At 48.6% G+C, this 27,924-nt stretch overlaps 2 protein-coding genes and 27 non-coding genes across 29 annotated transcripts; 8 read left to right on the top strand and 21 right to left on the bottom strand.

Moving 5' to 3' along the window:
• Positions 1-139: 139 nt before the first annotated feature.
• On the bottom strand, positions 140-4,096 carry LOC124750038 (DNA repair protein RAD50-like). The gene has a single exon (XM_047248975.1). It carries the CDS (start codon positions 4,094-4,096, stop codon positions 140-142), a length of 3,957 nt encoding a protein of 1,318 aa, XP_047104931.1.
• A 1,470-nt stretch (positions 4,097-5,566) lies between these two features.
• On the top strand, positions 5,567-5,638 carry Trnag-ucc. The gene has a single exon. It is a non-coding gene; the product is annotated as a tRNA-Gly (tRNA).
• Positions 5,639-5,880: 242 nt separating this feature from the next.
• Trnas-aga lies at positions 5,881-5,962 on the bottom strand. Its single transcript has one exon. It is a non-coding gene; the product is annotated as a tRNA-Ser (tRNA).
• Positions 5,963-6,101: 139 nt separating this feature from the next.
• On the bottom strand, positions 6,102-6,174 carry Trnak-uuu. Its single transcript has one exon. It is a non-coding gene; the product is annotated as a tRNA-Lys (tRNA).
• Positions 6,175-6,470: 296 nt separating this feature from the next.
• On the bottom strand, positions 6,471-6,542 carry Trnae-uuc. The gene has a single exon. It is a non-coding gene; the product is annotated as a tRNA-Glu (tRNA).
• Positions 6,543-7,750: 1,208 nt separating this feature from the next.
• Positions 7,751-7,822, top strand: Trnag-ucc. Its single transcript has one exon. It is a non-coding gene; the product is annotated as a tRNA-Gly (tRNA).
• Positions 7,823-8,064: 242 nt separating this feature from the next.
• Trnas-aga lies at positions 8,065-8,146 on the bottom strand. The gene has a single exon. It is a non-coding gene; the product is annotated as a tRNA-Ser (tRNA).
• Positions 8,147-8,285: 139 nt separating this feature from the next.
• Trnak-uuu lies at positions 8,286-8,358 on the bottom strand. The gene has a single exon. It is a non-coding gene; the product is annotated as a tRNA-Lys (tRNA).
• Positions 8,359-8,654: 296 nt separating this feature from the next.
• Positions 8,655-8,726, bottom strand: Trnae-uuc. The gene has a single exon. It is a non-coding gene; the product is annotated as a tRNA-Glu (tRNA).
• Positions 8,727-9,934: 1,208 nt separating this feature from the next.
• Positions 9,935-10,006, top strand: Trnag-ucc. The gene has a single exon. It is a non-coding gene; the product is annotated as a tRNA-Gly (tRNA).
• A 242-nt stretch (positions 10,007-10,248) lies between these two features.
• Trnas-aga lies at positions 10,249-10,330 on the bottom strand. The gene has a single exon. It is a non-coding gene; the product is annotated as a tRNA-Ser (tRNA).
• A 139-nt stretch (positions 10,331-10,469) lies between these two features.
• Trnak-uuu lies at positions 10,470-10,542 on the bottom strand. Its single transcript has one exon. It is a non-coding gene; the product is annotated as a tRNA-Lys (tRNA).
• Positions 10,543-11,099: 557 nt separating this feature from the next.
• On the bottom strand, positions 11,100-15,056 carry LOC124750037 (DNA repair protein RAD50-like). Its single transcript, XM_047248974.1, has one exon. It carries the CDS (start codon positions 15,054-15,056, stop codon positions 11,100-11,102), a length of 3,957 nt encoding a protein of 1,318 aa, XP_047104930.1.
• Positions 15,057-16,526: 1,470 nt separating this feature from the next.
• Trnag-ucc lies at positions 16,527-16,598 on the top strand. Its single transcript has one exon. It is a non-coding gene; the product is annotated as a tRNA-Gly (tRNA).
• Positions 16,599-16,840: 242 nt separating this feature from the next.
• On the bottom strand, positions 16,841-16,922 carry Trnas-aga. The gene has a single exon. It is a non-coding gene; the product is annotated as a tRNA-Ser (tRNA).
• Positions 16,923-17,061: 139 nt separating this feature from the next.
• Positions 17,062-17,134, bottom strand: Trnak-uuu. The gene has a single exon. It is a non-coding gene; the product is annotated as a tRNA-Lys (tRNA).
• A 296-nt stretch (positions 17,135-17,430) lies between these two features.
• Trnae-uuc lies at positions 17,431-17,502 on the bottom strand. Its single transcript has one exon. It is a non-coding gene; the product is annotated as a tRNA-Glu (tRNA).
• Positions 17,503-18,710: 1,208 nt separating this feature from the next.
• Trnag-ucc lies at positions 18,711-18,782 on the top strand. The gene has a single exon. It is a non-coding gene; the product is annotated as a tRNA-Gly (tRNA).
• A 242-nt stretch (positions 18,783-19,024) lies between these two features.
• Trnas-aga lies at positions 19,025-19,106 on the bottom strand. Its single transcript has one exon. It is a non-coding gene; the product is annotated as a tRNA-Ser (tRNA).
• Positions 19,107-19,245: 139 nt separating this feature from the next.
• Trnak-uuu lies at positions 19,246-19,318 on the bottom strand. Its single transcript has one exon. It is a non-coding gene; the product is annotated as a tRNA-Lys (tRNA).
• A 296-nt stretch (positions 19,319-19,614) lies between these two features.
• Trnae-uuc lies at positions 19,615-19,686 on the bottom strand. The gene has a single exon. It is a non-coding gene; the product is annotated as a tRNA-Glu (tRNA).
• Positions 19,687-20,894: 1,208 nt separating this feature from the next.
• Positions 20,895-20,966, top strand: Trnag-ucc. The gene has a single exon. It is a non-coding gene; the product is annotated as a tRNA-Gly (tRNA).
• A 232-nt stretch (positions 20,967-21,198) lies between these two features.
• Positions 21,199-21,280, bottom strand: Trnas-aga. The gene has a single exon. It is a non-coding gene; the product is annotated as a tRNA-Ser (tRNA).
• A 139-nt stretch (positions 21,281-21,419) lies between these two features.
• On the bottom strand, positions 21,420-21,492 carry Trnak-uuu. Its single transcript has one exon. It is a non-coding gene; the product is annotated as a tRNA-Lys (tRNA).
• Positions 21,493-21,788: 296 nt separating this feature from the next.
• Positions 21,789-21,860, bottom strand: Trnae-uuc. The gene has a single exon. It is a non-coding gene; the product is annotated as a tRNA-Glu (tRNA).
• Positions 21,861-23,068: 1,208 nt separating this feature from the next.
• On the top strand, positions 23,069-23,140 carry Trnag-ucc. The gene has a single exon. It is a non-coding gene; the product is annotated as a tRNA-Gly (tRNA).
• A 232-nt stretch (positions 23,141-23,372) lies between these two features.
• Trnas-aga lies at positions 23,373-23,454 on the bottom strand. The gene has a single exon. It is a non-coding gene; the product is annotated as a tRNA-Ser (tRNA).
• A 139-nt stretch (positions 23,455-23,593) lies between these two features.
• Trnak-uuu lies at positions 23,594-23,666 on the bottom strand. Its single transcript has one exon. It is a non-coding gene; the product is annotated as a tRNA-Lys (tRNA).
• Positions 23,667-25,242: 1,576 nt separating this feature from the next.
• Trnag-ucc lies at positions 25,243-25,314 on the top strand. Its single transcript has one exon. It is a non-coding gene; the product is annotated as a tRNA-Gly (tRNA).
• Positions 25,315-27,924: the final 2,610 nt, after the last annotated feature.

The raw sequence follows: 27,924 nt of genomic DNA, 5'->3' as shown, positions 1-27,924 counted from the left end.
ATGCTGCTGCATGGGCATGAATGTATTATAACAAACAGAAAACACAAAAACCTATAAGTACTTTCTTTCACAGAGCATTCCACAAGATGAGCAAATTAGAATAACAAAAATCAGTCTTGATGCATTCTTATTTCAAACTTTAGTTAAAGTTTCTATGTTGGGTGCTCCTTTCTTCAAAACGATACTTTTCAATGACCGAGTTTCCCTTTGCATTTCTTGTGACCCTGTAATAGTACTTCAGTTTTTCAACATTCATCAAACGATCCAAGAAGTCTTCATCGTGTGTTATCAGTATGAGCTGAAAATTCTTGTTCTCCCTCCTTAAATTTATAAGGTCTGTGAGAGTTTCTCCAAGACTGTCTATGTTCTCCCTATCCAAATTTGTGGTTGGTTCATCCAGAGCTAAGATTCCACAATTAATACTTAGAATTTCTGCCAAAGCAATTCGGATAACAAGCGACGCTAGAACCTTCTGCCCAGCACTGCAGCGTCCCTTCATATCAATCTCAACATCATTCTTCACCTGAACAACCCGATAGTTGAATGTTCGCTTCTTGTCTGCACTCGTGGTTTCAGGAGCATCTGTTTTAATTTCTATATAATCAATATCATTCCCACGATAGATTTTTCGCCACAGTTCTCTTATAATCGTATTAATCTTCCTCATGCGCTCCTGATGAAAGTAAATGAGTGACCAATCCAAAGCGACAAAGTATTTGTTCAGATCAGCTGATGCTAGCTGGTTTACCTTAATTCGTCGCTGCAGATCATTGTATTTTTTTTCTGCATTTTTATATATGTCCTTATTTAGATCTCGTCGCAGAGTATTCACACTATCTCTTAATTCCTTAAATCGTCCTTCTGAAATTGATTTCTCCTCTTTGACAGCTGAAATTTCTCTGCAGAGACGACTTTTCTCTTCTTCAATGGTTTTCACTTGGAACTTACCAAGGCGCTGTTTTACTTTATCTATTACACTCTTCAGTTCTTCAGCTTCTACCTGTTTCTCCTTCAATATTTTGTTATCTTCAAGTTCTCTTGCTTTCAGCTGCTGATTTGAAATTTTTTCTTTAAGCTTATCAATGTTTTCACACGTTCTTCTGTTTTTATCTGCAAGGGTCTCCTTTTTAGAGTCCAGTTCTATCAATCTTTCTTGAACTGACGTAAGTTTCTCTTTCATGCCGCTCTGTTCATACCGTTGAATGCTATTATGCCAATTACAAATTTCATCATGTTTCCTTCCTTGCTCAACAATCTTATTTTGTCCCTGATCTACATTTTTTCGATTTTCTGTAACTCTAATATTTTTTGACTGCACTGCAGAATCAAGTGTCTCTCTAGCTTCTTGAAGTCGGGTCTCGAGCACCTCAATTTCTGACTGTATCATCACATGCATACTTTGCAACTCCTGCAAACGTTCCTCCAGTTGTCGACGTTTCTGCTGTCCACTTTCGAGCTTCAATTTCTTTTCCATAAGTACATTTTTGCGCTCCCTCAGCTGGTTGACTCTCTCTGAATGCCTTCTCAGTGACTCCTGCTTCATGTGGAGTGCACGCTGAATAGCACTGACTTGTGCTCGAAGCTCCTCCTGCTCTGCCAGGGCTTCCTCCATGGAGCGTGACGATCCTGTGGGCATCTTAGACTGCAGCTCCTGAATTTCTTTGTCTATGCGGCGCAGTTCTGTCTGCAACTGATCAATGCGGACTACATCTCCTTGGATATCCTTTGCCATCTGCTCCTTTGCTTTTGGACCCAGTAACTGCTCCTTCAAATCTTTAATCTGTTTCCGAGCTGCATCTAAAGCCTCTTCTGTTTGATGAAGTGACTCTTTCATTTCTGGTATCTCCTTGGTGCGCATGATATCAGTTCTTTCATAAGCAGGTTTCATTTGCAAAAGTTTATCATATTCCTTTAGCTTATTTTCTAGTTCTTTCTTATTGTCCTGAAGGCGTGCTGGGACTTCACTGACTTTATTACTCAGTTCATATGCAAGTTCAGCAGCTTCAGAAGCGGCTTCAAACTCCCTGTGACACAATGGACAGCAAGGATCTTCCTGTTCCAGTTTCTGAATGTAGCGACGGAACATGTATTCCGAAGCACTGAGCGTTCCTTTTTGGTCCTGCAGTTCTTGTATTCTATCAGAAACACTTTGTATGTACTCATCAAAATCTTGCCTGCCACACAAATCATATATTTCTTCTTCAAATTTTCGCAGCTCTCTTTCTTTCAAATCCAACTGCTCCTTGTGATGGGCTCGTTTCACTTCAAGTGCAGCCGCCTCATTCTGCTTACTATTTATCTTCTCATTGATGTTGTTGATCTGACGAGTCAGTTGAAGCATGCAAGCATCCAAGTCATGTTTCAAATTTTGTTGTGGCACTGTAAACAAAAGGTGGCGCAGTGCTTCATTGTGTTTGTTCTTTAGTTTTTTGAGTTCGGACTCCTTAGATGCCTTCAGTTTGTTCTGGATATCAAGCTGTGCCTGCTCACTACTCAACAGCTGCAATGTCTGAACTTCTTTATCCACAATAACTAGCTTATCATCCAGCCTGTTGCTCTCTTGGTGCTGATCTCTAATTTCTTTTTTCAGCTGTTCTTCATCAAGTTCTTGACAAGCAGTTTCCCAGTTAGTTTTTGCTTGCTCCAGTTCTCTTCCTAATTTGACAAGTTCTTCACCAGATTTCTCTATATCTTCAATTTCTGTTTTGACACTCCATTCTTCAGCTTTATTATCTTCTGCTTGTCGTTTTTTTGAGGTGATTTCCTGCTCTAGCTTTGCTTTAGTGTCTCTAGCAATGTCTATTTTACTTTGGAGTTCCTGCTCTTCTCTTTGAAACCTGTTCCGTAACTGCTCAAACTGTACCTTTGACTCTCTTATTTTATCGTCGACTTGATGCATTAAATTTGAGACAAGAACTTCTGAAGAAAATGTATCTTCTTTTACTCTTATTTGAAATGTTTCTGCCAATCTCTGTAGATTCTTATTGCGTGCATCTATTCGAGTATTATGATCTTCTTCCTCTTTCTGAAGTTTTCCAAGAGTCATCTGCTCTTGGCTTGTTTCTTCCAATACTCGCTCCTCATCCCTAGATATCTGCTGAAGTTCAATCTCCATAGATTTCAAGTGCTCCTGCCAGTTCCTTGCTTCAGTTTTAAAACTGTTGATTAAATCAGTTATTTCTTCTAAAGTTTTCCACTCAAGCACTTCCTTAATATTCTTCTTTAAATCTGATTGTTGCGATTCTAGTATTTTCATCTTGTCTTCAGCTCTTTCTTTCTCCCTGGTGAGCTGAAGGAAATCCTTTTCCACATCACAAATTTCATCTAGTTTTTCTAGCAAAGGTGATAGTTTATCGCTCAAGTTATCTATTTTGTCCTGAGTTACTGCCAGACGACTCTCTGCCTCTTGTAAATCCTTCTTTTTTGAAACAGTCTCATCTTTTATCTCTTGTTGTGATTTCAGAAGTTTCTCATCAGTGCTGATTTCTGTATTTACTGCTTTCCTAAGATCTCTGATGTGTTCCAAACATTTATTAAGTTTTGTTGCATCGAATATGGAATCAAACTTCTCCTTGAGTTTCTTTCCCTCATCCATTGGCCAGTTAGAATCTTCTTGATGGCAAAATATAACATTGCTCAGAACAGCTTTTGATACACCAAAAACATGAGACATTTCTAAATTTACATCAATGCACCGTCCACCAACCTGTACAACTTCACCACTAGACTTCTTCCTATGAATTACTGGATCCAGTGTTTTCAATTGCAAATTTTTTGCCTTCTGTGTTGTTTGTAACGTACGTGTGATGACAACTTCTTCGCCTTTGCGATCAGCCATCAACAATTTTATTTGGCCCCTTGTCTCTGGCTGACGAGCCATCTTCGGGTCATGAACAAACGACTGCCCTTGTTTAGTTCCTGCTGGCACCTCACCTGTAGCTGCATACTTCAGGGCTTCAATTGTCGTCGTCTTACCACATCCGTTCTGCCCTAATATCAGCGTCACAGGTGATTGAAACGTAATCATCTGCTGATCACTGTCGTTCGGACCAAAGCTTCGGATTCCCTGTATCTGCATCTTAAGTAATCTAGCCATTATATCGAATTTTAAAGGACCGAATACGAACAAATAACTGTAAACAATATCAATAGTGATACAATCCGTCACATCACGGAAGGGCGCCTATCCTCTAATCAGTGTTACCTACATTAATGTACCAATTGCGCTTTCATAATATGACACTATCTTTAAAACACAAATCATCAACAATTTCTGACAGCCAAATTTCCACGCTGAAAACACATGCCATACACCCGCCAATATCTAATCATGTTTACCATCACTAGACCACACCGGATTTGCTCGATAAACGTGAGATTTACTCCCTCTCCTCTCGCATTTCGTGCTGAATCCGGACTCAGTGGTGTTCTCTGTTTGCGAGCATATTTGCGCGTGCAGACTGGCATGGCGCACAGCTCGAAACTGACTATTCATTGCTGTTTGCATCATATTTTACTCATAACAGGGGAGGAGAAAGGTCAAAGTTGTACCTTGCCATAAGTGGATGTAAACGTTTTGACGCTGAGGCGTGGACTCCTTGTGGATAACAAACGACAATTCAGTTCGTTCCCTAGCAACAGCAACGCCGTTAATTCAGCCATGATGTACAGCAAATTAAATGCCCCTGGTGAGGGTCAAACTCCCTAACTTAAGATTATGAGACTTACGCGCTACCCATTGCGCTACCGAGGCACGTCTGCAGCCAACGTCCCAGGAAACTTGGTAACTCTCGCATATTAGAGACAGACAGTTTGCGCTTTCTCAAGAATCTGTTGTGTTGCTACACGTGCTTTCCCGACTTGCTAGATTAAACTGCTGCCGCAGCTTTGTCAACGGAAAGCAGCACTGCCTGAGGTTGCAGTACATCGCCCTTGCGGCACCTGAACACAGCGGCCTGTAGGGCCAGGCTGACGCTCGAGTTCAGAAATAGCACGCTTCCCTCCAATTACAGTCTCTTGCGTGCTGCGTGTTTGGTTCTTCTCACAGCGAATCGTGCTGTACATTCCTGAGGCTGACGCAGCTCAAGCGAGCAATCGGCGCGGCAGCATTATAGCGAGAACAGCAAAACGATGCATCGGCAGGGAGTCGAACCCGGGCCGCCCGCGTGGTAGGCCAACAGCCTACCACTTTTTTAGTTGTTGTTCTCATTTTGTTAGTTGCATTTGTTGGGGGCGGTCGTCCGTGCTTCCCGAGCACATTCCAGGGTAGGTGTCTGCAGGGAAAGTGGGATTGCCACCCAACGACGTCGGATACAACCGAAAAAAGTGCTACACACGCGGAGTCCCCCACTACACTGCCTAAAAGCGACCGCTCATCACTATCGTGTGAGTAACCTTGCAGCCGCGGCAACGAGTCTTGCCCAAAGACGCAGCGTGCGTGGAGGCGCGGCCCGAACGCGTGTGGATGCACCCTCCTACCTCGTAAAGCGCCTACAGCTACCATCACCGTGGGCCGCTGCCGGCGGGCGGGAAGCCGACACAGCGCGGCGTTGGGAGCAGCGGGTGTGCGGTGGTGGTGTAATGGTGAGCATAGTTGCCTTCCAAGCAGTTGATCCGGGTTCGATTCCCGGCCACCGCAACGGGCGCAAATTTTTACGTATGAGTATGCGAGCCACGTGCAGGCCATCCTGTAGTATGTCCCGACTTGTCCCGACTTTGCTCGGCTGACGCGAAAGCTGACGCTTGGAATTCGCCCTTATCAAAAGGACAGGCGCTATAAACGGCTGTGAGAGGTGAGGTGTAGCGAGGTACCAAAACGACAGGCAAACTGCGACATTTTCTGCTCCTTCTTCTTGAACAAAAAAATAAAAAGAAAAGGGACGCAGTCGGTAGGACTCGAACCTACGCTCCCAGAGGGAATCTGATTTCTAGTCAGACGCCTTAACCACTCGGCCACGACTGCTCGTAGCTAAACGTTCCCTCGAATCGTGTATAATCGAACCGGTCTGCGCAGAATGCTGACAGGATACGAACTCCGTGCACTGATTACGGGAGGGCTACCAGCGCTACGAGACGAGCCATTACGGAAGCGTTAAAATCTTCGCCCGGACAGGGACTCGAACCCTGGACCCTTAGTTTAAAAGCCTAATGCTCTACCGACTGAGCTATCCGGGCTCACGCTTGTTGTGGATGAAGCGGCTGCAAGCAATGTGAATAACTGGAACGCGTGTGTAGGCGTACTACGGTAATTGCTGGCTTCTGGCGCAACTAGCGACTTCACCGACTTGCCACTGACGCTGGTAACAGCCCAACAGCGGACCAGTGCCTCTTCTCCCTTTATCCCGGTGCTGACAGTAATTGCATCTCGTGCCTGTTTCCCCCGATTACGCTCGGTTGAAGCTCCGGAAGGAGGGCGACAAACGAACGTTGGAAGGAAAAAACATGGAGGGTCGTGTGCGCAAACACTTCCCATCCGGTACCGGGAGTCGAACCTGGGCCTCCTGGGTGAAAGCCAGGTATCCTACCCACTAGACCACACCGGATTTGCTCGATAAACGTGAGATTTACTCCCTCTCCTCTCGCATTTCGTGCTGAATGCGGACTCAGTGGTGTTCTCTGTTTGCGAGCATATTTGCGCGTGCAGACTGGCATGGCGCACAGCTCGAAACTGACTATTCATTGCTGTTTGCATCATATTTTACTCATAACAGGGGAGGAGAAAGGTCAAAGTTGTACCTTGCCATAAGTGGATGTAAACGTTTTGACGCTGAGGCGTGGACTCCTTGTGGATAACAAACGACAATTCAGTTCGTTCCCTAGCAACAGCAACGCCGTTAATTCAGCCATGATGTACAGCAAATTAAATGCCCCTGGTGAGGGTCAAACTCCCTAACTTAAGATTATGAGACTTACGCGCTACCCATTGCGCTACCGAGGCACGTCTGCAGCCAACGTCCCAGGAAACTTGGTAACTCTCACATATTAGAGACAGACAGTTTGCGCTTTCTCAAGAATCTGTTGTGTTGCTACACGTGCTTTCCCGACTTGCTAGATTAAACTGCTGCCGCAGCTTTGTCAACGGAAAGCAGCACTGCCTGAGGTTGCAGTACATCGCCCTTGCGGCACCTGAACACAGCGGCCTGTAGGGCCAGGCTGACGCTCGAGTTCAGAAATAGCACGCTTCCCTCCAATTACAGTCTCTTGCGTGCTGCGTGTTTGGTTCTTCTCACAGCGAATCGTGCTGTACATTCCTGAGGCTGACGCAGCTCAAGCGAGCAATCGGCGCATCAGCATTGTAGCGAGAACAGCAAAACGATGCATCGGCAGGGAGTCGAACCCGGGCTGCCCGCGTGGTAGGCCAACAGCCTACCACTTTTTTAGTTGTTGTTCTCATTTTGTTAGTTGCATTTGTTGGGGGCGGTCGTCCGTGCTTCCCGAGCACATTCCAGGGTAGGTGTCTGCAGGGAAAGTGGGATTGCCACCCAACGACGTCGGATACAACCGAAAAAAGTGCTACACACGCGGAGTCCCCCACTACACTGCCTAAAAGCGACCGCTCATCACTATCGTGTGAGTAACCTTGCAGCCGCGGCAACGAGTCTTGCCCAAAGACGCAGCGTGCGTGGAGGCGCGGCCCGAACGCGTGTGGATGCACCCTCCTACCTCGTAAAGCGCCTACAGCTACCATCACCGTGGGCCGCTGCCGGCGGGCGGGAAGCCGACACAGCGCGGCGTTGGGAGCAGCGGGTGTGCGGTGGTGGTGTAATGGTGAGCATAGTTGCCTTCCAAGCAGTTGATCCGGGTTCGATTCCCGGCCACCGCAACGGGCGCAAATTTTTACGTATGAGTATGCGAGCCACGTGCAGGCCATCCTGTAGTATGTCCCGACTTGTCCCGACTTTGCTCGGCTGACGCGAAAGCTGACGCTTGGAATTCGCCCTTATCAAAAGGACAGGCGCTATAAACGGCTGTGAGAGGTGAGGTGTAGCGAGGTACCAAAACGACAGGCAAACTGCGACATTTTCTGCTCCTTCTTCTTGAACAAAAAAATAAAAAGAAAAGGGACGCAGTCGGTAGGACTCGAACCTACGCTCCCAGAGGGAATCTGATTTCTAGTCAGACGCCTTAACCACTCGGCCACGACTGCTCGTAGCTAAACGTTCCCTCGAATCGTGTATAATCGAACCGGTCTGCGCAGAATGCTGACAGGATACGAACTCCGTGCACTGATTACGGGAGGGCTACCAGCGCTACGAGACGAGCCATTACGGAAGCGTTAAAATCTTCGCCCGGACAGGGACTCGAACCCTGGACCCTTAGTTTAAAAGCCTAATGCTCTACCGACTGAGCTATCCGGGCTCACGCTTGTTGTGGATGAAGCGGCTGCAAGCAATGTGAATAACTGGAACGCGTGTGTAGGCGTACTACGGTAATTGCTGGCTTCTGGCGCAACTAGCGACTTCACCGACTTGCCACTGACGCTGGTAGCAGCCCAACAACGGACCAGTGCCTCTTCTCCCTTTATCCCGGTGCTGACAGTAATTGCATCTCGTGCCTGTTTCCCCCGATTACGCTCGGTTGAAGCTCCGGAAGGAGGGCGACAAACGAACGTTGGAAGGCCAAAACATGGACGGTCGTGTGCGCAAACACTTCCCATCCGGTACCGGGAGTCGAACCTGGGCCTCCTGGGTGAAAGCCAGGTATCCTAGCCACTAGACCACACCGGATTTGCTCGATAAACGTGAGATTTACTCCCTCTCCTCTCGCATTTCGTGCTGAATGCGGACTCAGTGGTGTTCTCTGTTTGCGAGCATATTTGCGCGTGCAGACTGGCATGGCGCACAGCTCGAAACTGACTATTCATTGCTGTTTGCATCATATTTTACTCATAACAGGGGAGGAGAAAGGTCAAAGTTGTACCTTGCCATAAGTGGATGTAAACGTTTTGACGCTGAGGCGTGGACTCCTTGTGGATAACAAACGACAATTCAGTTCGTTCCCTAGCAACAGCAACGCCGTTAATTCAGCCATGATGTACAGCAAATTAAATGCCCCTGGTGAGGGTCAAACTCCCTAACTTAAGATTATGAGACTTACGCGCTACCCATTGCGCTACCGAGGCACGTCTGCAGCCAACGTCCCAGGAAACTTGGTAACTCTCGCATATTAGAGACAGACAGTTTGCGCTTTCTCAAGAATCTGTTGTGTTGCTACACGTGCTTTCCCGACTTGCTAGATTAAACTGCTGCCGCAGCTTTGTCAACGGAAAGCAGCACTGCCTGAGGTTGCAGTACATCGCCCTTGCGGCACCTGAACACAGCGGCCTGTAGGGCCAGGCTGACGCTCGAGTTCAGAAATAGCACGCTTCCCTCCAATTACAGTCTCTTGCGTGCTGCGTGTTTGGTTCTTCTCACAGCGAATCGTGCTGTACATTCCTGAGGCTGACGCAGCTCAAGCGAGCAATCGGCGCGGCAGCATTATAGCGAGAACAGCAAAACGATGCATCGGCAGGGAGTCGAACCCGGGCCGCCCGCGTGGTAGGCCAACAGCCTACCACTTTTTTAGTTGTTGTTCTCATTTTGTTAGTTGCATTTGTTGGGGGCGGTCGTCCGTGCTTCCCGAGCACATTCCAGGGTAGGTGTCTGCAGGGAAAGTGGGATTGCCACCCAACGACGTCGGATACAACCGAAAAAAGTGCTACACACGCGGAGTCCCCCACTACACTGCCTAAAAGCGACCGCTCATCACTATCGTGTGAGTAACCTTGCAGCCGCGGCAACGAGTCTTGCCCAAAGACGCAGCGTGCGTGGAGGCGCGTCCCGAACGCGTGTGGATGCACCCTCCTACCTCGTAAAGCGCCTACAGCTACCATCACCGTGGGCCGCTGCCGGCGGGCGGGAAGCCGACACAGCGCGGCGTTGGGAGCAGCGGGTGTGCGGTGGTGGTGTAATGGTGAGCATAGTTGCCTTCCAAGCAGTTGATCCGGGTTCGATTCCCGGCCACCGCAACGGGCGCAAATTTTTACGTATGAGTATGCGAGCCACGTGCAGGCCATCCTGTAGTATGTCCCGACTTGTCCCGACTTTGCTCGGCTGACGCGAAAGCTGACGCTTGGAATTCGCCCTTATCAAAAGGACAGGCGCTATAAACGGCTGTGAGAGGTGAGGTGTAGCGAGGTACCAAAACGACAGGCAAACTGCGACATTTTCTGCTCCTTCTTCTTGAACAAAAAAATAAAAAGAAAAGGGACGCAGTCGGTAGGACTCGAACCTACGCTCCCAGAGGGAATCTGATTTCTAGTCAGACGCCTTAACCACTCGGCCACGACTGCTCGTAGCTAAACGTTCCCTCGAATCGTGTATAATCGAACCGGTCTGCGCAGAATGCTGACAGGATACGAACTCCGTGCACTGATTACGGGAGGGCTACCAGCGCTACGAGACGAGCCATTACGGAAGCGTTAAAATCTTCGCCCGGACAGGGACTCGAACCCTGGACCCTTAGTTTAAAAGCCTAATGCTCTACCGACTGAGCTATCCGGGCTCACGCTTGTTGTGGATGAAGCGGCTGCAAGCAATGTGAATAACTGGAACGCGTGTGTAGGCGTACTACGGTAATTGCTGGCTTCTGGCGCAACTAGCGACTTCACCGACTTGCCACTGACGCTGGTAGCAGCCCAACAACGGACCAGTGCCTCTTCTCCCTTTATCCCGGTGCTGACAGTAATTGCATCTCGTGCCTGTTTCCCCCGATTACGCTCGGTTGAAGCTCCGGAAGGAGGGCGACAAACGAACGTTGGAAGGCCAAAACATGGACGGTCGTGTGCGCAAACACTTCCCATCCGGTACCGGGAGTCGAACCTGGGCCTCCTGGGTGAAAGCCAGGTATCCTAGCCACTTTTTTTTTTTTTTTTTTTTACTCAGAAATGAATGTTCTTTATTTATACATAACAGTGTGAAAAATGCTGCTGCATGGGCATGAATGTATTATAACAAACAGAAAACACAAAAACCTATAAGTACTTTCTTTCACAGAGCATTCCACAAGATGAGCAAATTAGAATAACAAAAATCAGTCTTGATGCATTCTTATTTCAAACTTTAGTTAAAGTTTCTATGTTGGGTGCTCCTTTCTTCAAAACGATACTTTTCAATGACCGAGTTTCCCTTTGCATTTCTTGTGACCCTGTAATAGTACTTCAGTTTTTCAACATTCATCAAACGATCCAAGAAGTCTTCATCGTGTGTTATCAGTATGAGCTGAAAATTCTTGTTCTCCCTCCTTAAATTTATAAGGTCTGTGAGAGTTTCTCCAAGACTGTCTATGTTCTCCCTATCCAAATTTGTGGTTGGTTCATCCAGAGCTAAGATTCCACAATTAATACTTAGAATTTCTGCCAAAGCAATTCGGATAACAAGCGACGCTAGAACCTTCTGCCCAGCACTGCAGCGTCCCTTCATATCAATCTCAACATCATTCTTCACCTGAACAACCCGATAGTTGAATGTTCGCTTCTTGTCTGCACTCGTGGTTTCAGGAGCATCTGTTTTAATTTCTATATAATCAATATCATTCCCACGATAGATTTTTCGCCACAGTTCTCTTATAATCGTATTAATCTTCCTCATGCGCTCCTGATGAAAGTAAATGAGTGACCAATCCAAAGCGACAAAGTATTTGTTCAGATCAGCTGATGCTAGCTGGTTTACCTTAATTCGTCGCTGCAGATCATTGTATTTTTTTTCTGCATTTTTATATATGTCCTTATTTAGATCTCGTCGCAGAGTATTCACACTATCTCTTAATTCCTTAAATCGTCCTTCTGAAATTGATTTCTCCTCTTTGACAGCTGAAATTTCTCTGCAGAGACGACTTTTCTCTTCTTCAATGGTTTTCACTTGGAACTTACCAAGGCGCTGTTTTACTTTATCTATTACACTCTTCAGTTCTTCAGCTTCTACCTGTTTCTCCTTCAATATTTTGTTATCTTCAAGTTCTCTTGCTTTCAGCTGCTGATTTGAAATTTTTTCTTTAAGCTTATCAATGTTTTCACACGTTCTTCTGTTTTTATCTGCAAGGGTCTCCTTTTTAGAGTCCAGTTCTATCAATCTTTCTTGAACTGACGTAAGTTTCTCTTTCATGCCGCTCTGTTCATACCGTTGAATGCTATTATGCCAATTACAAATTTCATCATGTTTCCTTCCTTGCTCAACAATCTTATTTTGTCCCTGATCTACATTTTTTCGATTTTCTGTAACTCTAATATTTTTTGACTGCACTGCAGAATCAAGTGTCTCTCTAGCTTCTTGAAGTCGGGTCTCGAGCACCTCAATTTCTGACTGTATCATCACATGCATACTTTGCAACTCCTGCAAACGTTCCTCCAGTTGTCGACGTTTCTGCTGTCCACTTTCGAGCTTCAATTTCTTTTCCATAAGTACATTTTTGCGCTCCCTCAGCTGGTTGACTCTCTCTGAATGCCTTCTCAGTGACTCCTGCTTCATGTGGAGTGCACGCTGAATAGCACTGACTTGTGCTCGAAGCTCCTCCTGCTCTGCCAGGGCTTCCTCCATGGAGCGTGACGATCCTGTGGGCATCTTAGACTGCAGCTCCTGAATTTCTTTGTCTATGCGGCGCAGTTCTGTCTGCAACTGATCAATGCGGACTACATCTCCTTGGATATCCTTTGCCATCTGCTCCTTTGCTTTTGGACCCAGTAACTGCTCCTTCAAATCTTTAATCTGTTTCCGAGCTGCATCTAAAGCCTCTTCTGTTTGATGAAGTGACTCTTTCATTTCTGGTATCTCCTTGGTGCGCATGATATCAGTTCTTTCATAAGCAGGTTTCATTTGCAAAAGTTTATCATATTCCTTTAGCTTATTTTCTAGTTCTTTCTTATTGTCCTGAAGGCGTGCTGGGACTTCACTGACTTTATTACTCAGTTCATATGCAAGTTCAGCAGCTTCAGAAGCGGCTTCAAACTCCCTGTGACACAATGGACAGCAAGGATCTTCCTGTTCCAGTTTCTGAATGTAGCGACGGAACATGTATTCCGAAGCACTGAGCGTTCCTTTTTGGTCCTGCAGTTCTTGTATTCTATCAGAAACACTTTGTATGTACTCATCAAAATCTTGCCTGCCACACAAATCATATATTTCTTCTTCAAATTTTCGCAGCTCTCTTTCTTTCAAATCCAACTGCTCCTTGTGATGGGCTCGTTTCACTTCAAGTGCAGCCGCCTCATTCTGCTTACTATTTATCTTCTCATTGATGTTGTTGATCTGACGAGTCAGTTGAAGCATGCAAGCATCCAAGTCATGTTTCAAATTTTGTTGTGGCACTGTAAACAAAAGGTGGCGCAGTGCTTCATTGTGTTTGTTCTTTAGTTTTTTGAGTTCGGACTCCTTAGATGCCTTCAGTTTGTTCTGGATATCAAGCTGTGCCTGCTCACTACTCAACAGCTGCAATGTCTGAACTTCTTTATCCACAATAACTAGCTTATCATCCAGCCTGTTGCTCTCTTGGTGCTGATCTCTAATTTCTTTTTTCAGCTGTTCTTCATCAAGTTCTTGACAAGCAGTTTCCCAGTTAGTTTTTGCTTGCTCCAGTTCTCTTCCTAATTTGACAAGTTCTTCACCAGATTTCTCTATATCTTCAATTTCTGTTTTGACACTCCATTCTTCAGCTTTATTATCTTCTGCTTGTCGTTTTTTTGAGGTGATTTCCTGCTCTAGCTTTGCTTTAGTGTCTCTAGCAATGTCTATTTTACTTTGGAGTTCCTGCTCTTCTCTTTGAAACCTGTTCCGTAACTGCTCAAACTGTACCTTTGACTCTCTTATTTTATCGTCGACTTGATGCATTAAATTTGAGACAAGAACTTCTGAAGAAAATGTATCTTCTTTTACTCTTATTTGAAATGTTTCTGCCAATCTCTGTAGATTCTTATTGCGTGCATCTATTCGAGTATTATGATCTTCTTCCTCTTTCTGAAGTTTTCCAAGAGTCATCTGCTCTTGGCTTGTTTCTTCCAATACTCGCTCCTCATCCCTAGATATCTGCTGAAGTTCAATCTCCATAGATTTCAAGTGCTCCTGCCAGTTCCTTGCTTCAGTTTTAAAACTGTTGATTAAATCAGTTATTTCTTCTAAAGTTTTCCACTCAAGCACTTCCTTAATATTCTTCTTTAAATCTGATTGTTGCGATTCTAGTATTTTCATCTTGTCTTCAGCTCTTTCTTTCTCCCTGGTGAGCTGAAGGAAATCCTTTTCCACATCACAAATTTCATCTAGTTTTTCTAGCAAAGGTGATAGTTTATCGCTCAAGTTATCTATTTTGTCCTGAGTTACTGCCAGACGACTCTCTGCCTCTTGTAAATCCTTCTTTTTTGAAACAGTCTCATCTTTTATCTCTTGTTGTGATTTCAGAAGTTTCTCATCAGTGCTGATTTCTGTATTTACTGCTTTCCTAAGATCTCTGATGTGTTCCAAACATTTATTAAGTTTTGTTGCATCGAATATGGAATCAAACTTCTCCTTGAGTTTCTTTCCCTCATCCATTGGCCAGTTAGAATCTTCTTGATGGCAAAATATAACATTGCTCAGAACAGCTTTTGATACACCAAAAACATGAGACATTTCTAAATTTACATCAATGCACCGTCCACCAACCTGTACAACTTCACCACTAGACTTCTTCCTATGAATTACTGGATCCAGTGTTTTCAATTGCAAATTTTTTGCCTTCTGTGTTGTTTGTAACGTACGTGTGATGACAACTTCTTCGCCTTTGCGATCAGCCATCAACAATTTTATTTGGCCCCTTGTCTCTGGCTGACGAGCCATCTTCGGGTCATGAACAAACGACTGCCCTTGTTTAGTTCCTGCTGGCACCTCACCTGTAGCTGCATACTTCAGGGCTTCAATTGTCGTCGTCTTACCACATCCGTTCTGCCCTAATATCAGCGTCACAGGTGATTGAAACGTAATCATCTGCTGATCACTGTCGTTCGGACCAAAGCTTCGGATTCCCTGTATCTGCATCTTAAGTAATCTAGCCATTATATCGAATTTTAAAGGACCGAATACGAACAAATAACTGTAAACAATATCAATAGTGATACAATCCGTCACATCACGGAAGGGCGCCTATCCTCTAATCAGTGTTACCTACATTAATGTACCAATTGCGCTTTCATAATATGACACTATCTTTAAAACACAAATCATCAACAATTTCTGACAGCCAAATTTCCACGCTGAAAACACATGCCATACACCCGCCAATATCTAATCATGTTTACCATCACTAGACCACACCGGATTTGCTCGATAAACGTGAGATTTACTCCCTCTCCTCTCGCATTTCGTGCTGAATCCGGACTCAGTGGTGTTCTCTGTTTGCGAGCATATTTGCGCGTGCAGACTGGCATGACGCACAGCTCGAAACTGACTATTCATTGCTGTTTGCATCATATTTTACTCATAACAGGGGAGGAGAAAGGTCAAAGTTGTACCTTGCCATAAGTGGATGTAAACGTTTTGACGCTGAGGCGTGGACTCCTTGTGGATAACAAACGACAATTCAGTTCGTTCCCTAGCAACAGCAACGCCGTTAATTCAGCCATGATGTACAGCAAATTAAATGCCCCTGGTGAGGGTCAAACTCCCTAACTTAAGATTATGAGACCTACGCGCTACCCATTGCGCTACCGAGGCACGTCTGCAACCAACGTCCCAGGAAACTTGGTAACTCTCGCATATTAGAGACAGACAGTTTGCGCTTTCTCAAGAATCTGTTGTGTTGCTACACGTGCTTTCCCGACTTGCTAGATTAAACTGCTGCCGCAGCTTTGTCAACGGAAAGCAGCACTGCCTGAGGTTGCAGTACATCGCCCTTGCGGCACCTGAACACAGCGGCCTGTAGGGCCAGGCTGACGCTCGAGATCAGAAATAGCACGCTTCCCTCCAATTACGGTCTCTTGCGTGCTGCGTGTTTGGTTCTTCTCACAGCGAATCGTGCTGTACATTCCTGAGGCTGACGCAGCTCAAGCGAGCAATCGGCGCGGCAGCATTATAGCGAGAACAGCAAAACGATGCATCGGCCGGGAGTCGAACCCGGGCCGCCCGCGTGGTAGGCCAACAGCCTACCACTTTTTTAGTTGTTGTTCTCATTTTGTTAGTTGCATTTGTTGGGGGCGGTCGTCCGTGCTTCCCGAGCACATTCCAGGGTAGGTGTCTGCAGGGAAAGTGGGATTGCCACCCAACGACGTCGGATACAACCGAAAAAAGTGCTACACACGCGGAGTCCCCCACTACACTGCCTAAAAGCGACCGCTCATCACTATCGTGTGAGTAACCTTGCAGCCGCGGCAACGAGTCTTGCCCAAAGACGCAGCGTGCGTGGAGGCGCGGCCCGAACGCGTGTGGATGCACCCTCCTACCTCGTAAAGCGCCTACAGCTACCATCACCGTGGGCCGCTGCCGGCGGGCGGGAAGCCGACACAGCGCGGCGTTGGGAGCAGCGGGTGTGCGGTGGTGGTGTAATGGTGAGCATAGTTGCCTTCCAAGCAGTTGATCCGGGTTCGATTCCCGGCCACCGCAACGGGCGCAAATTTTTACGTATGAGTATGCGAGTCACGTGCAGGCCATCCTGTAGTATGTCCCGACTTGTCCCGACTTTGCTCGGCTGACGCGAAAGCTGACGCTTGGAATTCGCCCTTATCAAAAGGACAGGCGCTATAAACGGCTGTGAGAGGTGAGGTGTAGCGAGGTACCAAAACGACAGGCAAACTGCGACATTTTCTGCTCCTTCTTCTTGAACAAAAAAATAAAAAGAAAAGGGACGCAGTCGGTAGGACTCGAACCTACGCTCCCAGAGGGAATCTGATTTCTAGTCAGACGCCTTAACCACTCGGCCACGACTGCTCGTAGCTAAACGTTCCCTCGAATCGTGTATAATCGAACCGGTCTGCGCAGAATGCTGACAGGATACGAACTCCGTGCACTGATTACGGGAGGGCTACCAGCGCTACGAGACGAGCCATTACGGAAGCGTTAAAATCTTCGCCCGGACAGGGACTCGAACCCTGGACCCTTAGTTTAAAAGCCTAATGCTCTACCGACTGAGCTATCCGGGCTCACGCTTGTTGTGGATGAAGCGGCTGCAAGCAATGTGAATAACTGGAACGCGTGTGTAGGCGTACTACGGTAATTGCTGGCTTCTGGCGCAACTAGCGACTTCACCGACTTGCCACTGACGCTGGTAACAGCCCAACAGCGGACCAGTGCCTCTTCTCCCTTTATCCCGGTGCTGACAGTAATTGCATCTCGTGCCTGTTTCCCCCGATTACGCTCGGTTGAAGCTCCGGAAGGAGGGCGACAAACGAACGTTGGAAGGAAAAAACATGGAGGGTCGTGTGCGCAAACACTTCCCATCCGGTACCGGGAGTCGAACCTGGGCCTCCTGGGTGAAAGCCAGGTATCCTACCCACTAGACCACACCGGATTTGCTCGATAAACGTGAGATTTACTCCCTCTCCTCTCGCATTTCGTGCTGAATGCGGACTCAGTGGTGTTCTCTGTTTGCGAGCATATTTGCGCGTGCAGACTGGCATGGCGCACAGCTCGAAACTGACTATTCATTGCTGTTTGCATCATATTTTACTCATAACAGGGGAGGAGAAAGGTCAAAGTTGTACCTTGCCATAAGTGGATGTAAACGTTTTGACGCTGAGGCGTGGACTCCTTGTGGATAACAAACGACAATTCAGTTCGTTCCCTAGCAACAGCAACGCCGTTAATTCAGCCATGATGTACAGCAAATTAAATGCCCCTGGTGAGGGTCAAACTCCCTAACTTAAGATTATGAGACTTACGCGCTACCCATTGCGCTACCGAGGCACGTCTGCAGCCAACGTCCCAGGAAACTTGGTAACTCTCACATATTAGAGACAGACAGTTTGCGCTTTCTCAAGAATCTGTTGTGTTGCTACACGTGCTTTCCCGACTTGCTAGATTAAACTGCTGCCGCAGCTTTGTCAACGGAAAGCAGCACTGCCTGAGGTTGCAGTACATCGCCCTTGCGGCACCTGAACACAGCGGCCTGTAGGGCCAGGCTGACGCTCGAGTTCAGAAATAGCACGCTTCCCTCCAATTACAGTCTCTTGCGTGCTGCGTGTTTGGTTCTTCTCACAGCGAATCGTGCTGTACATTCCTGAGGCTGACGCAGCTCAAGCGAGCAATCGGCGCATCAGCATTGTAGCGAGAACAGCAAAACGATGCATCGGCAGGGAGTCGAACCCGGGCTGCCCGCGTGGTAGGCCAACAGCCTACCACTTTTTTAGTTGTTGTTCTCATTTTGTTAGTTGCATTTGTTGGGGGCGGTCGTCCGTGCTTCCCGAGCACATTCCAGGGTAGGTGTCTGCAGGGAAAGTGGGATTGCCACCCAACGACGTCGGATACAACCGAAAAAAGTGCTACACACGCGGAGTCCCCCACTACACTGCCTAAAAGCGACCGCTCATCACTATCGTGTGAGTAACCTTGCAGCCGCGGCAACGAGTCTTGCCCAAAGACGCAGCGTGCGTGGAGGCGCGGCCCGAACGCGTGTGGATGCACCCTCCTACCTCGTAAAGCGCCTACAGCTACCATCACCGTGGGCCGCTGCCGGCGGGCGGGAAGCCGACACAGCGCGGCGTTGGGAGCAGCGGGTGTGCGGTGGTGGTGTAATGGTGAGCATAGTTGCCTTCCAAGCAGTTGATCCGGGTTCGATTCCCGGCCACCGCAACGGGCGCAAATTTTTACGTATGAGTATGCGAGCCACGTGCAGGCCATCCTGTAGTATGTCCCGACTTGTCCCGACTTTGCTCGGCTGACGCGAAAGCTGACGCTTGGAATTCGCCCTTATCAAAAGGACAGGCGCTATAAACGGCTGTGAGAGGTGAGGTGTAGCGAGGTACCAAAACGACAGGCAAACTGCGACATTTTCTGCTCCTTCTTCTTGAACAAAAAAATAAAAAGAAAAGGGACGCAGTCGGTAGGACTCGAACCTACGCTCCCAGAGGGAATCTGATTTCTAGTCAGACGCCTTAACCACTCGGCCACGACTGCTCGTAGCTAAACGTTCCCTCGAATCGTGTATAATCGAACCGGTCTGCGCAGAATGCTGACAGGATACGAACTCCGTGCACTGATTACGGGAGGGCTACCAGCGCTACGAGACGAGCCATTACGGAAGCGTTAAAATCTTCGCCCGGACAGGGACTCGAACCCTGGACCCTTAGTTTAAAAGCCTAATGCTCTACCGACTGAGCTATCCGGGCTCACGCTTGTTGTGGATGAAGCGGCTGCAAGCAATGTGAATAACTGGAACGCGTGTGTAGGCGTACTACGGTAATTGCTGGCTTCTGGCGCAACTAGCGACTTCACCGACTTGCCACTGACGCTGGTAGCAGCCCAACAACGGACCAGTGCCTCTTCTCCCTTTATCCCGGTGCTGACAGTAATTGCATCTCGTGCCTGTTTCCCCCGATTACGCTCGGTTGAAGCTCCGGAAGGAGGGCGACAAACGAACGTTGGAAGGCCAAAACATGGACGGTCGTGTGCGCAAACACTTCCCATCCGGTACCGGGAGTCGAACCTGGGCCTCCTGGGTGAAAGCCAGGTATCCTAGCCACTAGACCACACCGGATTTGCTCGATAAACGTGAGATTTACTCCCTCTCCTCTCGCATTTCGTGCTGAATGCGGACTCAGTGGTGTTCTCTGTTTGCGAGCATATTTGCGCGTGCAGACTGGCATGGCGCACAGCTCGAAACTGACTATTCATTGCTGTTTGCATCATATTTTACTCATAACAGGGGAGGAGAAAGGTCAAAGTTGTACCTTGCCATAAGTGGATGTAAACGTTTTGACGCTGAGGCGTGGACTCCTTGTGGATAACAAACGACAATTCAGTTCGTTCCCTAGCAACAGCAACGCCGTTAATTCAGCCATGATGTACAGCAAATTAAATGCCCCTGGTGAGGGTCAAACTCCCTAACTTAAGATTATGAGACTTACGCGCTACCCATTGCGCTACCGAGGCACGTCTGCAGCCAACGTCCCAGGAAACTTGGTAACTCTCGCATATTAGAGACAGACAGTTTGCGCTTTCTCAAGAATCTGTTGTGTTGCTACACGTGCTTTCCCGACTTGCTAGATTAAACTGCTGCCGCAGCTTTGTCAACGGAAAGCAGCACTGCCTGAGGTTGCAGTACATCGCCCTTGCGGCACCTGAACACAGCGGCCTGTAGGGCCAGGCTGACGCTCGAGTTCAGAAATAGCACGCTTCCCTCCAATTACAGTCTCTTGCGTGCTGCGTGTTTGGTTCTTCTCACAGCGAATCGTGCTGTACATTCCTGAGGCTGACGCAGCTCAAGCGAGCAATCGGCGCGGCAGCATTATAGCGAGAACAGCAAAACGATGCATCGGCAGGGAGTCGAACCCGGGCCGCCCGCGTGGTAGGCCAACAGCCTACCACTTTTTTAGTTGTTGTTCTCATTTTGTTAGTTGCATTTGTTGGGGGCGGTCGTCCGTGCTTCCCGAGCACATTCCAGGGTAGGTGTCTGCAGGGAAAGTGGGATTGCCACCCAACGACGTCGGATACAACCGAAAAAAGTGCTACACACGCGGAGTCCCCCACTACACTGCCTAAAAGCGACCGCTCATCACTATCGTGTGAGTAACCTTGCAGCCGCGGCAACGAGTCTTGCCCAAAGACGCAGCGTGCGTGGAGGCGCGGCCCGAACGCGTGTGGATGCACCCTCCTACCTCGTAAAGCGCCTACAGCTACCATCACCGTGGGCCGCTGCCGGCGGGCGGGAAGCCGACACAGCGCGGCGTTGGCAGCAGCGGGTGTGCGGTGGTGGTGTAATGGTGAGCATAGTTGCCTTCCAAGCAGTTGATCCGGGTTCGATTCCCGGCCACCGCAACGGGCGCAAATTTTTACGTATGAGTATGCGAGCCACGTGCAGGCCATCCTGTAGTATGTCCCGACTTTGCTCGGCTGACGCGAAAGCTGACGCTTGGAATTCGCCCTTATCAAAAGGACAGGCGCTATAAACGGCTGTGAGAGGTGAGGTGTAGCGAGGTACCAAAACGACAGGCAAACTGCGACATTTTCTGCTCCTTCTTCTTGAACAAAAAAATAAAAAGAAAAGGGACGCAGTCGGTAGGACTCGAACCTACGCTCCCAGAGGGAATCTGATTTCTAGTCAGACGCCTTAACCACTCGGCCACGACTGCTCGTAGCTAAACGTTCCCTCGAATCGTGTATAATCGAACCGGTCTGCGCAGAATGCTGACAGGATACGAACTCCGTGCACTGATTACGGGAGGGCTACCAGCGCTACGAGACGAGCCATTACGGAAGCGTTAAAATCTTCGCCCGGACAGGGACTCGAACCCTGGACCCTTAGTTTAAAAGCCTAATGCTCTACCGACTGAGCTATCCGGGCTCACGCTTGTTGTGGATGAAGCGGCTGCAAGCAATGTGAATAACTGGAACGCGTGTGTAGGCGTACTACGGTAATTGCTGGCTTCTGGCGCAACTAGCGACTTCACCGACTTGCCACTGACGCTGGTAGCAGCCCAACAACGGACCAGTGCCTCTTCTCCCTTTATCCCGGTGCTGACAGTAATTGCATCTCGTGCCTGTTTCCCCCGATTACGCTCGGTTGAAGCTCCGGAAGGAGGGCGACAAACGAACGTTGGAAGGCCAAAACATGGACGGTCGTGTGCGCAAACACTTCCCATCCGGTACCGGGAGTCGAACCTGGGCCTCCTGGGTGAAAGCCAGGTATCCTAGCCACTAGACCACACCGGATTTGCTCGATAAACGTGAGATTTACTCCCTCTCCTCTCGCATTTCGTGCTGAATGCGGACTCAGTGGTGTTCTCTGTTTGCGAGCATATTTGCGCGTGCAGACTGGCATGGCGCACAGCTCGAAACTGACTATTCATTGCTGTTTGCATCATATTTTACTCATAACAGGGGAGGAGAAAGGTCAAAGTTGTACCTTGCCATAAGTGGATGTAAACGTTTTGACGCTGAGGCGTGGACTCCTTGTGGATAACAAACGACAATTCAGTTCGTTCCCTAGCAACAGCAACGCCGTTAATTCAGCCATGATGTACAGCAAATTAAATGCCCCTGGTGAGGGTCAAACTCCCTAACTTAAGATTATGAGACTTACGCGCTACCCATTGCGCTACCGAGGCACGTCTGCAGCCAACGTCCCAGGAAACTTGGTAACTCTCGCATATTAGAGACAGACAGTTTGCGCTTTCTCAAGAATCTGTTGTGTTGCTACACGTGCTTTCCCGACTTGCTAGATTAAACTGCTGCCGCAGCTTTGTCAACGGAAAGCAGCACTGCCTGAGGTTGCAGTACATCGCCCTTGCGGCACCTGAACACAGCGGCCTGTAGGGCCAGGCTGACGCTCGAGTTCAGAAATAGCACGCTTCCCTCCAATTACAGTCTCTTGCGTGCTGCGTGTTTGGTTCTTCTCACAGCGAATCGTGCTGTACATTCCTGAGGCTGACGCAGCTCAAGCGAGCAATCGGCGCGGCAGCATTATAGCGAGAACAGCAAAACGATGCATCGGCAGGGAGTCGAACCCGGGCCGCCCGCGTGGTAGGCCAACAGCCTACCACTTTTTTAGTTGTTGTTCTCATTTTGTTAGTTGCATTTGTTGGGGGCGGTCGTCCGTGCTTCCCGAGCACATTCCAGGGTAGGTGTCTGCAGGGAAAGTGGGATTGCCACCCAACGACGTCGGATACAACCGAAAAAAGTGCTACACACGCGGAGTCCCCCACTACACTGCCTAAAAGCGACCGCTCATCACTATCGTGTGAGTAACCTTGCAGCCGCGGCAACGAGTCTTGCCCAAAGACGCAGCGTGCGTGGAGGCGCGGCCCGAACGCGTGTGGATGCACCCTCCTACCTCGTAAAGCGCCTACAGCTACCATCACCGTGGGCCGCTGCCGGCGGGCGGGAAGCCGACACAGCGCGGCGTTGGCAGCAGCGGGTGTGCGGTGGTGGTGTAATGGTGAGCATAGTTGCCTTCCAAGCAGTTGATCCGGGTTCGATTCCCGGCCACCGCAACGGGCGCAAATTTTTACGTATGAGTATGCGAGCCACGTGCAGGCCATCCTGTAGTATGTCCCGACTTTGCTCGGCTGACGCGAAAGCTGACGCTTGGAATTCGCCCTTATCAAAAGGACAGGCGCTATAAACGGCTGTGAGAGGTGAGGTGTAGCGAGGTACCAAAACGACAGGCAAACTGCGACATTTTCTGCTCCTTCTTCTTGAACAAAAAAATAAAAAGAAAAGGGACGCAGTCGGTAGGACTCGAACCTACGCTCCCAGAGGGAATCTGATTTCTAGTCAGACGCCTTAACCACTCGGCCACGACTGCTCGTAGCTAAACGTTCCCTCGAATCGTGTATAATCGAACCGGTCTGCGCAGAATGCTGACAGCATACGAACTCCGTGCACTGATTACGGGAGGGCTACCAGCGCTACGAGACGAGCCATTACGGAAGCGTTAAAATCTTCGCGCGGACAGGGACTCGAACCCTGGACCCTTAGTTTAAAAGCCTAATGCTCTACCGACTGAGCTATCCGGGCTCACGCTTGTTGTGGATGAAGCGGCTGCAAGCAATGTGAATAACTGGAACGCGTGTGTAGGCGTACTACGGTAATTGCTGGCTTCTGGCGCAACTAGCGACTTCACCGACTTGCCACTGACGCTGGTAGCAGCCCAACAGCGGACCAGTGCCTCTTCTCCCTTTATCCCGGTGCTGACAGTAATTGCATCTCGTGCCTGTTTCCCCCGATTACGCTCGGTTGAAGCTCCGGAAGGAGGGCGACAAACGAACGTTGGAAGGAAAAAACATGGAGGGTCGTGTGCGCAAACACTTCCCATCCGGTACCGGGAGTCGAACCTGGGCCTCCTGGGTGAAAGCCAGGTATCCTACCCAGTAGACCACACCGGATTTGCTCGATAAACGTGAGATTTACTCCCTCTCCTCTCGCATTTCGTGCTGAATCCGGACTCAGTGGTGTTCGCTGTTTGCGAGCATATTTGCGCGTGCAGACTGGCATGGCGCACAGCTCGAAACTGACTATTCATTGCTGTTTGCATCATATTTTACTCATAACAGGGGAGGAGAAAGGTCAAAGTTGTACCTTGCCATAAGTGGATGTAAACGTTTTGACGCTGAGGCGTGGACTCCTTGTGGATAACAAACGACAATTCAGTTCGTTCCCTAGCAACAGCAACGCCGTTAATTCAGCCATGATGTACAGCAAATTAAATGCCCCTGGTGAGGGTCAAACTCCCTAACTTAAGATTATGAGACTTACGCGCTACCCATTGCGCTACCGAGGCACGTCTGCAACCAACGTCCCAGGAAACTTGGTAACTCTCGCATATTAGAGACAGACAGTTTGCACTTTCTCAAGAATCTGTTGTGTTGCTACACGTGCTTTCCCGACTTGCTAGATTAAACTGCTGCCGCAGCTTTGTCAACGGAAAGCAGCACTGCCTGAGGTTGCAGTACATCGCCCTTGCGGCACCTGAACACAGCGGCCTGTAGGGCCAGGCTGACGCTCGAGTTCAGAAATAGCACGCTTCCCTCCAATTACGGTCTCTTGCGTGCTGCGTGTTTGGTTCTTCTCACAGCGAATCGTGCTGTACATTCCTGAGGCTGACGCAGCTCAAGCGACCAATCGGCGCGGCAGCATTATAGCGAGAACAGCAAAACGATGCATCGGCCGGGAGTCGAACCCGGGCCGCCCGCGTGGTAGGCCAACAGCCTACCACTTTTTTAGTTGTTGTTCTCATTTTGTTAGTTGCATTTGTTGGGGGCGGTCGTCCGTGCTTCCCGAGCACATTCCAGGGTAGGTGTCTGCAGGGAAAGTGGGATTGTCACCCAACGACGTCGGATACAACCGAAAAAAGTGCTACACACGCGGAGTCCCCCACTACACTGCCTAAAAGCGACCGCTCATCACTATCGTGTGAGTAACCTTGCAGCCGCGGCAACGAGTCTTGCCCAAAGACGCAGCGTGCGTGGAGGCGCGGCCCGAACGCGTGTGGATGCACCCTCCTACCTCGTAAAGCGCCTACAGCTACCATCACCGTGGGCCGCTGCCGGCGGGCGGGAAGCCGACACAGCGCGGCGTTGGCAGCAGCGGGTGTGCGGTGGTGGTGTAATGGTGAGCATAGTTGCCTTCCAAGCAGTTGATCCGGGTTCGATTCCCGGCCACCGCAACGGGCGCAAATTTTTACGTATGAGTATGCGAGCCACGTGCAGGCCATCCTGTAGTATGTCCCGACTTGTCCCGACTTTGCTCGGCTGACGCGAAAGCTGACGCTTGGAATTCGCCCTTATCAAAAGGACAGGCGCTATAAACGGCTGTGAGAGGTGAGGTGTAGCGAGGTACCAAAACGACAGGCAAACTGCGACATTTTCTGCTCCTTCTTCTTGAACAAAAAAATAAAAAGAAAAGGGACGCAGTCGGTAGGACTCGAACCTACGCTCCCAGAGGGAATCTGATTTCTAGTCAGACGCCTTAACCACTTTTTTTTTTTTTTTTTTTTTTTTTACAGGCGTCTACTCTTCATTGAGGAGCTGCAACCGGGACTGAGTTCCACCTACTCTTCAGCACGGTCAAAATGGCAGGGCTCGTCCGGGATTTGAACCCGGGACCTCCTGCACCCAAAGCAGGAATCATACCCCCTTTTTTTTTTTTTTTTTTTTTACAGGTATCCTAGCCACTTTTTTTTTTTTTTTTGTTTTTTTTTTACAGTACTGAAATTAAAATCCTAAAACATGACTATATAATGTAGACTGCTGACTGAAATAAAGATTAAAACACGAAAACTTCAGTCCTGGTGTAGAGAAGAAACATATATAAAGGCGGCAAATCCAGAAACAGTATAAAAGAAAATGGCTCACACAGGTGACCTTAGCCAACACCCTCTCTTTCAAATGTCAGGCTAAGCATATTGGCAAAATCATCTCGGAGGCCTGGCAATCGCAAGCGCTGCCAGTAAGCAGTAAGCATGTACTGCCGAAACGCTAGGTGTCCATCCTCTTCATGACAACTGTTGACAAAATGTACGAAATGGCCAATCAACCACATGACGGTATGGAGCTTCGTCCGCGGAAAAAAGGAAGAATCGGGCCGGACGATGATGTCAATAGTATAAGCGGCTTCAGCAGACCTAGTGACAAAAGCAAGTTGTTTCCTGAGCCAACGCCAATTAGCAAGGTGCCCACAGCAGGTGAATCGATGTTCAAGGGTATCCAGGAGACCACACCGAGTACAGGTGTCCGTGTCAGAAAGACCAATACGGTGCAGTCGTACGTTGGTGGGAACCAAATTATTTATTACCCTATACCACGTGGACGCCACGGCCATAGAGTGGATCGGCAGACTAACGTTCTTCCAGACGTTCCTCCAGGACATGGATGGAGACGCCAGTTCTATTGGATTGGGACTGGCCAGCCCCTCCCAACGGGCAATCAAGCTCTTGGTCGTTGGCACCGGTCGCCGCAAGAAGACGTCACCGAGGTAACTCACCGCAATGTAAAATTCCCGAATGTGTTTCAACTTAAAATTTAGGCGTCCGACATCGACAGGTGGAGCAAGGCTCGCCGGACGCACAACAGTAAAAAGCCTGGATGTAATTGAAGTCACTTCTTGCGTAACAATTAGAGTCGTTCGGCGGACGTACAAAGCAGACGCCTTGCGAGTAATGTCAGAGAGGCCCAAGCCTCCGGAGAGACGCGGTTTCGTCATAACCTCGTAACGTAACTTGAATAGATGGCCCTTCCATATAAACCTGCTAGACAATTGGCGCAACCTTTTCGCCACCATCATGGGAAGTGGGAACAGCTGAGCAACATAATAAGCTTTACATAGGACGTAGGTGTCTAAAATTCTGACTTTTTGCAAAATGGTAGCAGAGCGCTGCTCATGGACCATCAGAGCCCCCTGTATCTTCTCGGTGACAGATTTCCAATTGAGAGCCGCCATTTTTAGAGGACACCGATCAATGATAATCCCCAAGGACGTATGGCGATCGACAAAAGTGGCCCAAGGGACGTCAGCATCGCGAAATCCTCGAATATCAAGGAACTTACATTTACCCTGATTGAGACGCGCTCCAGAGACACGACAGTATGCATCAACTGCCCCTTTCAACAACGGGATATCATCTCGTTGACGGAGGAGAACAACGACATCATCCGCATATGCCTTAACCGAGAGCTTCCCACCAGAGAGGGACATACCCTGAAGCTTGAGAGCAATAGTCCGAAGCAGCGGTTCCAGGGACAAAACGAATAAAGACATAGAGAGCGGACTACCCTGAGGCACTCCGCGGCGGATAGCAATGGGCGGCGTCAGCTGCCCATTGACTGACACCCGAGCTGTTATTCCCCTGTACAAATTGCCAAGAACACCACGTGATGAAGCGTTAAAACCTATTGTACCTAAAACACGATCTAAAAACACATGACTGACGTGATCAAAAGCCTTATAAAAATCAAGGAAGGCAAAGGCACAATGTACGTTTGTAACCGCCGCAACCGAGACAACATCCCGATATTCGGCTACTGGTGTCAGAATAGATCTATCATGAAAACAACATTGATGTGCACCAATCACACCCCGAAGCAGAGAAGACAGCCGGCTATTGAGCGCTCTAGCAGCTGTCTTATAGTCAAAATTCAGCAATGTGAGCGGACGAAGATTGGCAGCAGATAAACGACCAGAGGACTTCGGAATTAAAACAATTTTCCCTACTTTAAAATCGGCAGGCACATCCATCCCTCTGACAATCTCATTTAAAATCTGCGTAAAAATGCCACCC

Source organism: Schistocerca piceifrons, unplaced genomic scaffold (genome assembly GCF_021461385.2).
Source record: "Schistocerca piceifrons isolate TAMUIC-IGC-003096 unplaced genomic scaffold, iqSchPice1.1 HiC_scaffold_443, whole genome shotgun sequence".
In the NCBI taxonomy this organism is placed as follows: domain Eukaryota; kingdom Metazoa; phylum Arthropoda; class Insecta; order Orthoptera; family Acrididae; genus Schistocerca; species Schistocerca piceifrons.
Note: the sequence above shows the minus strand (reverse complement) of the source record. Positions and strands in the feature narration are given on the sequence as shown.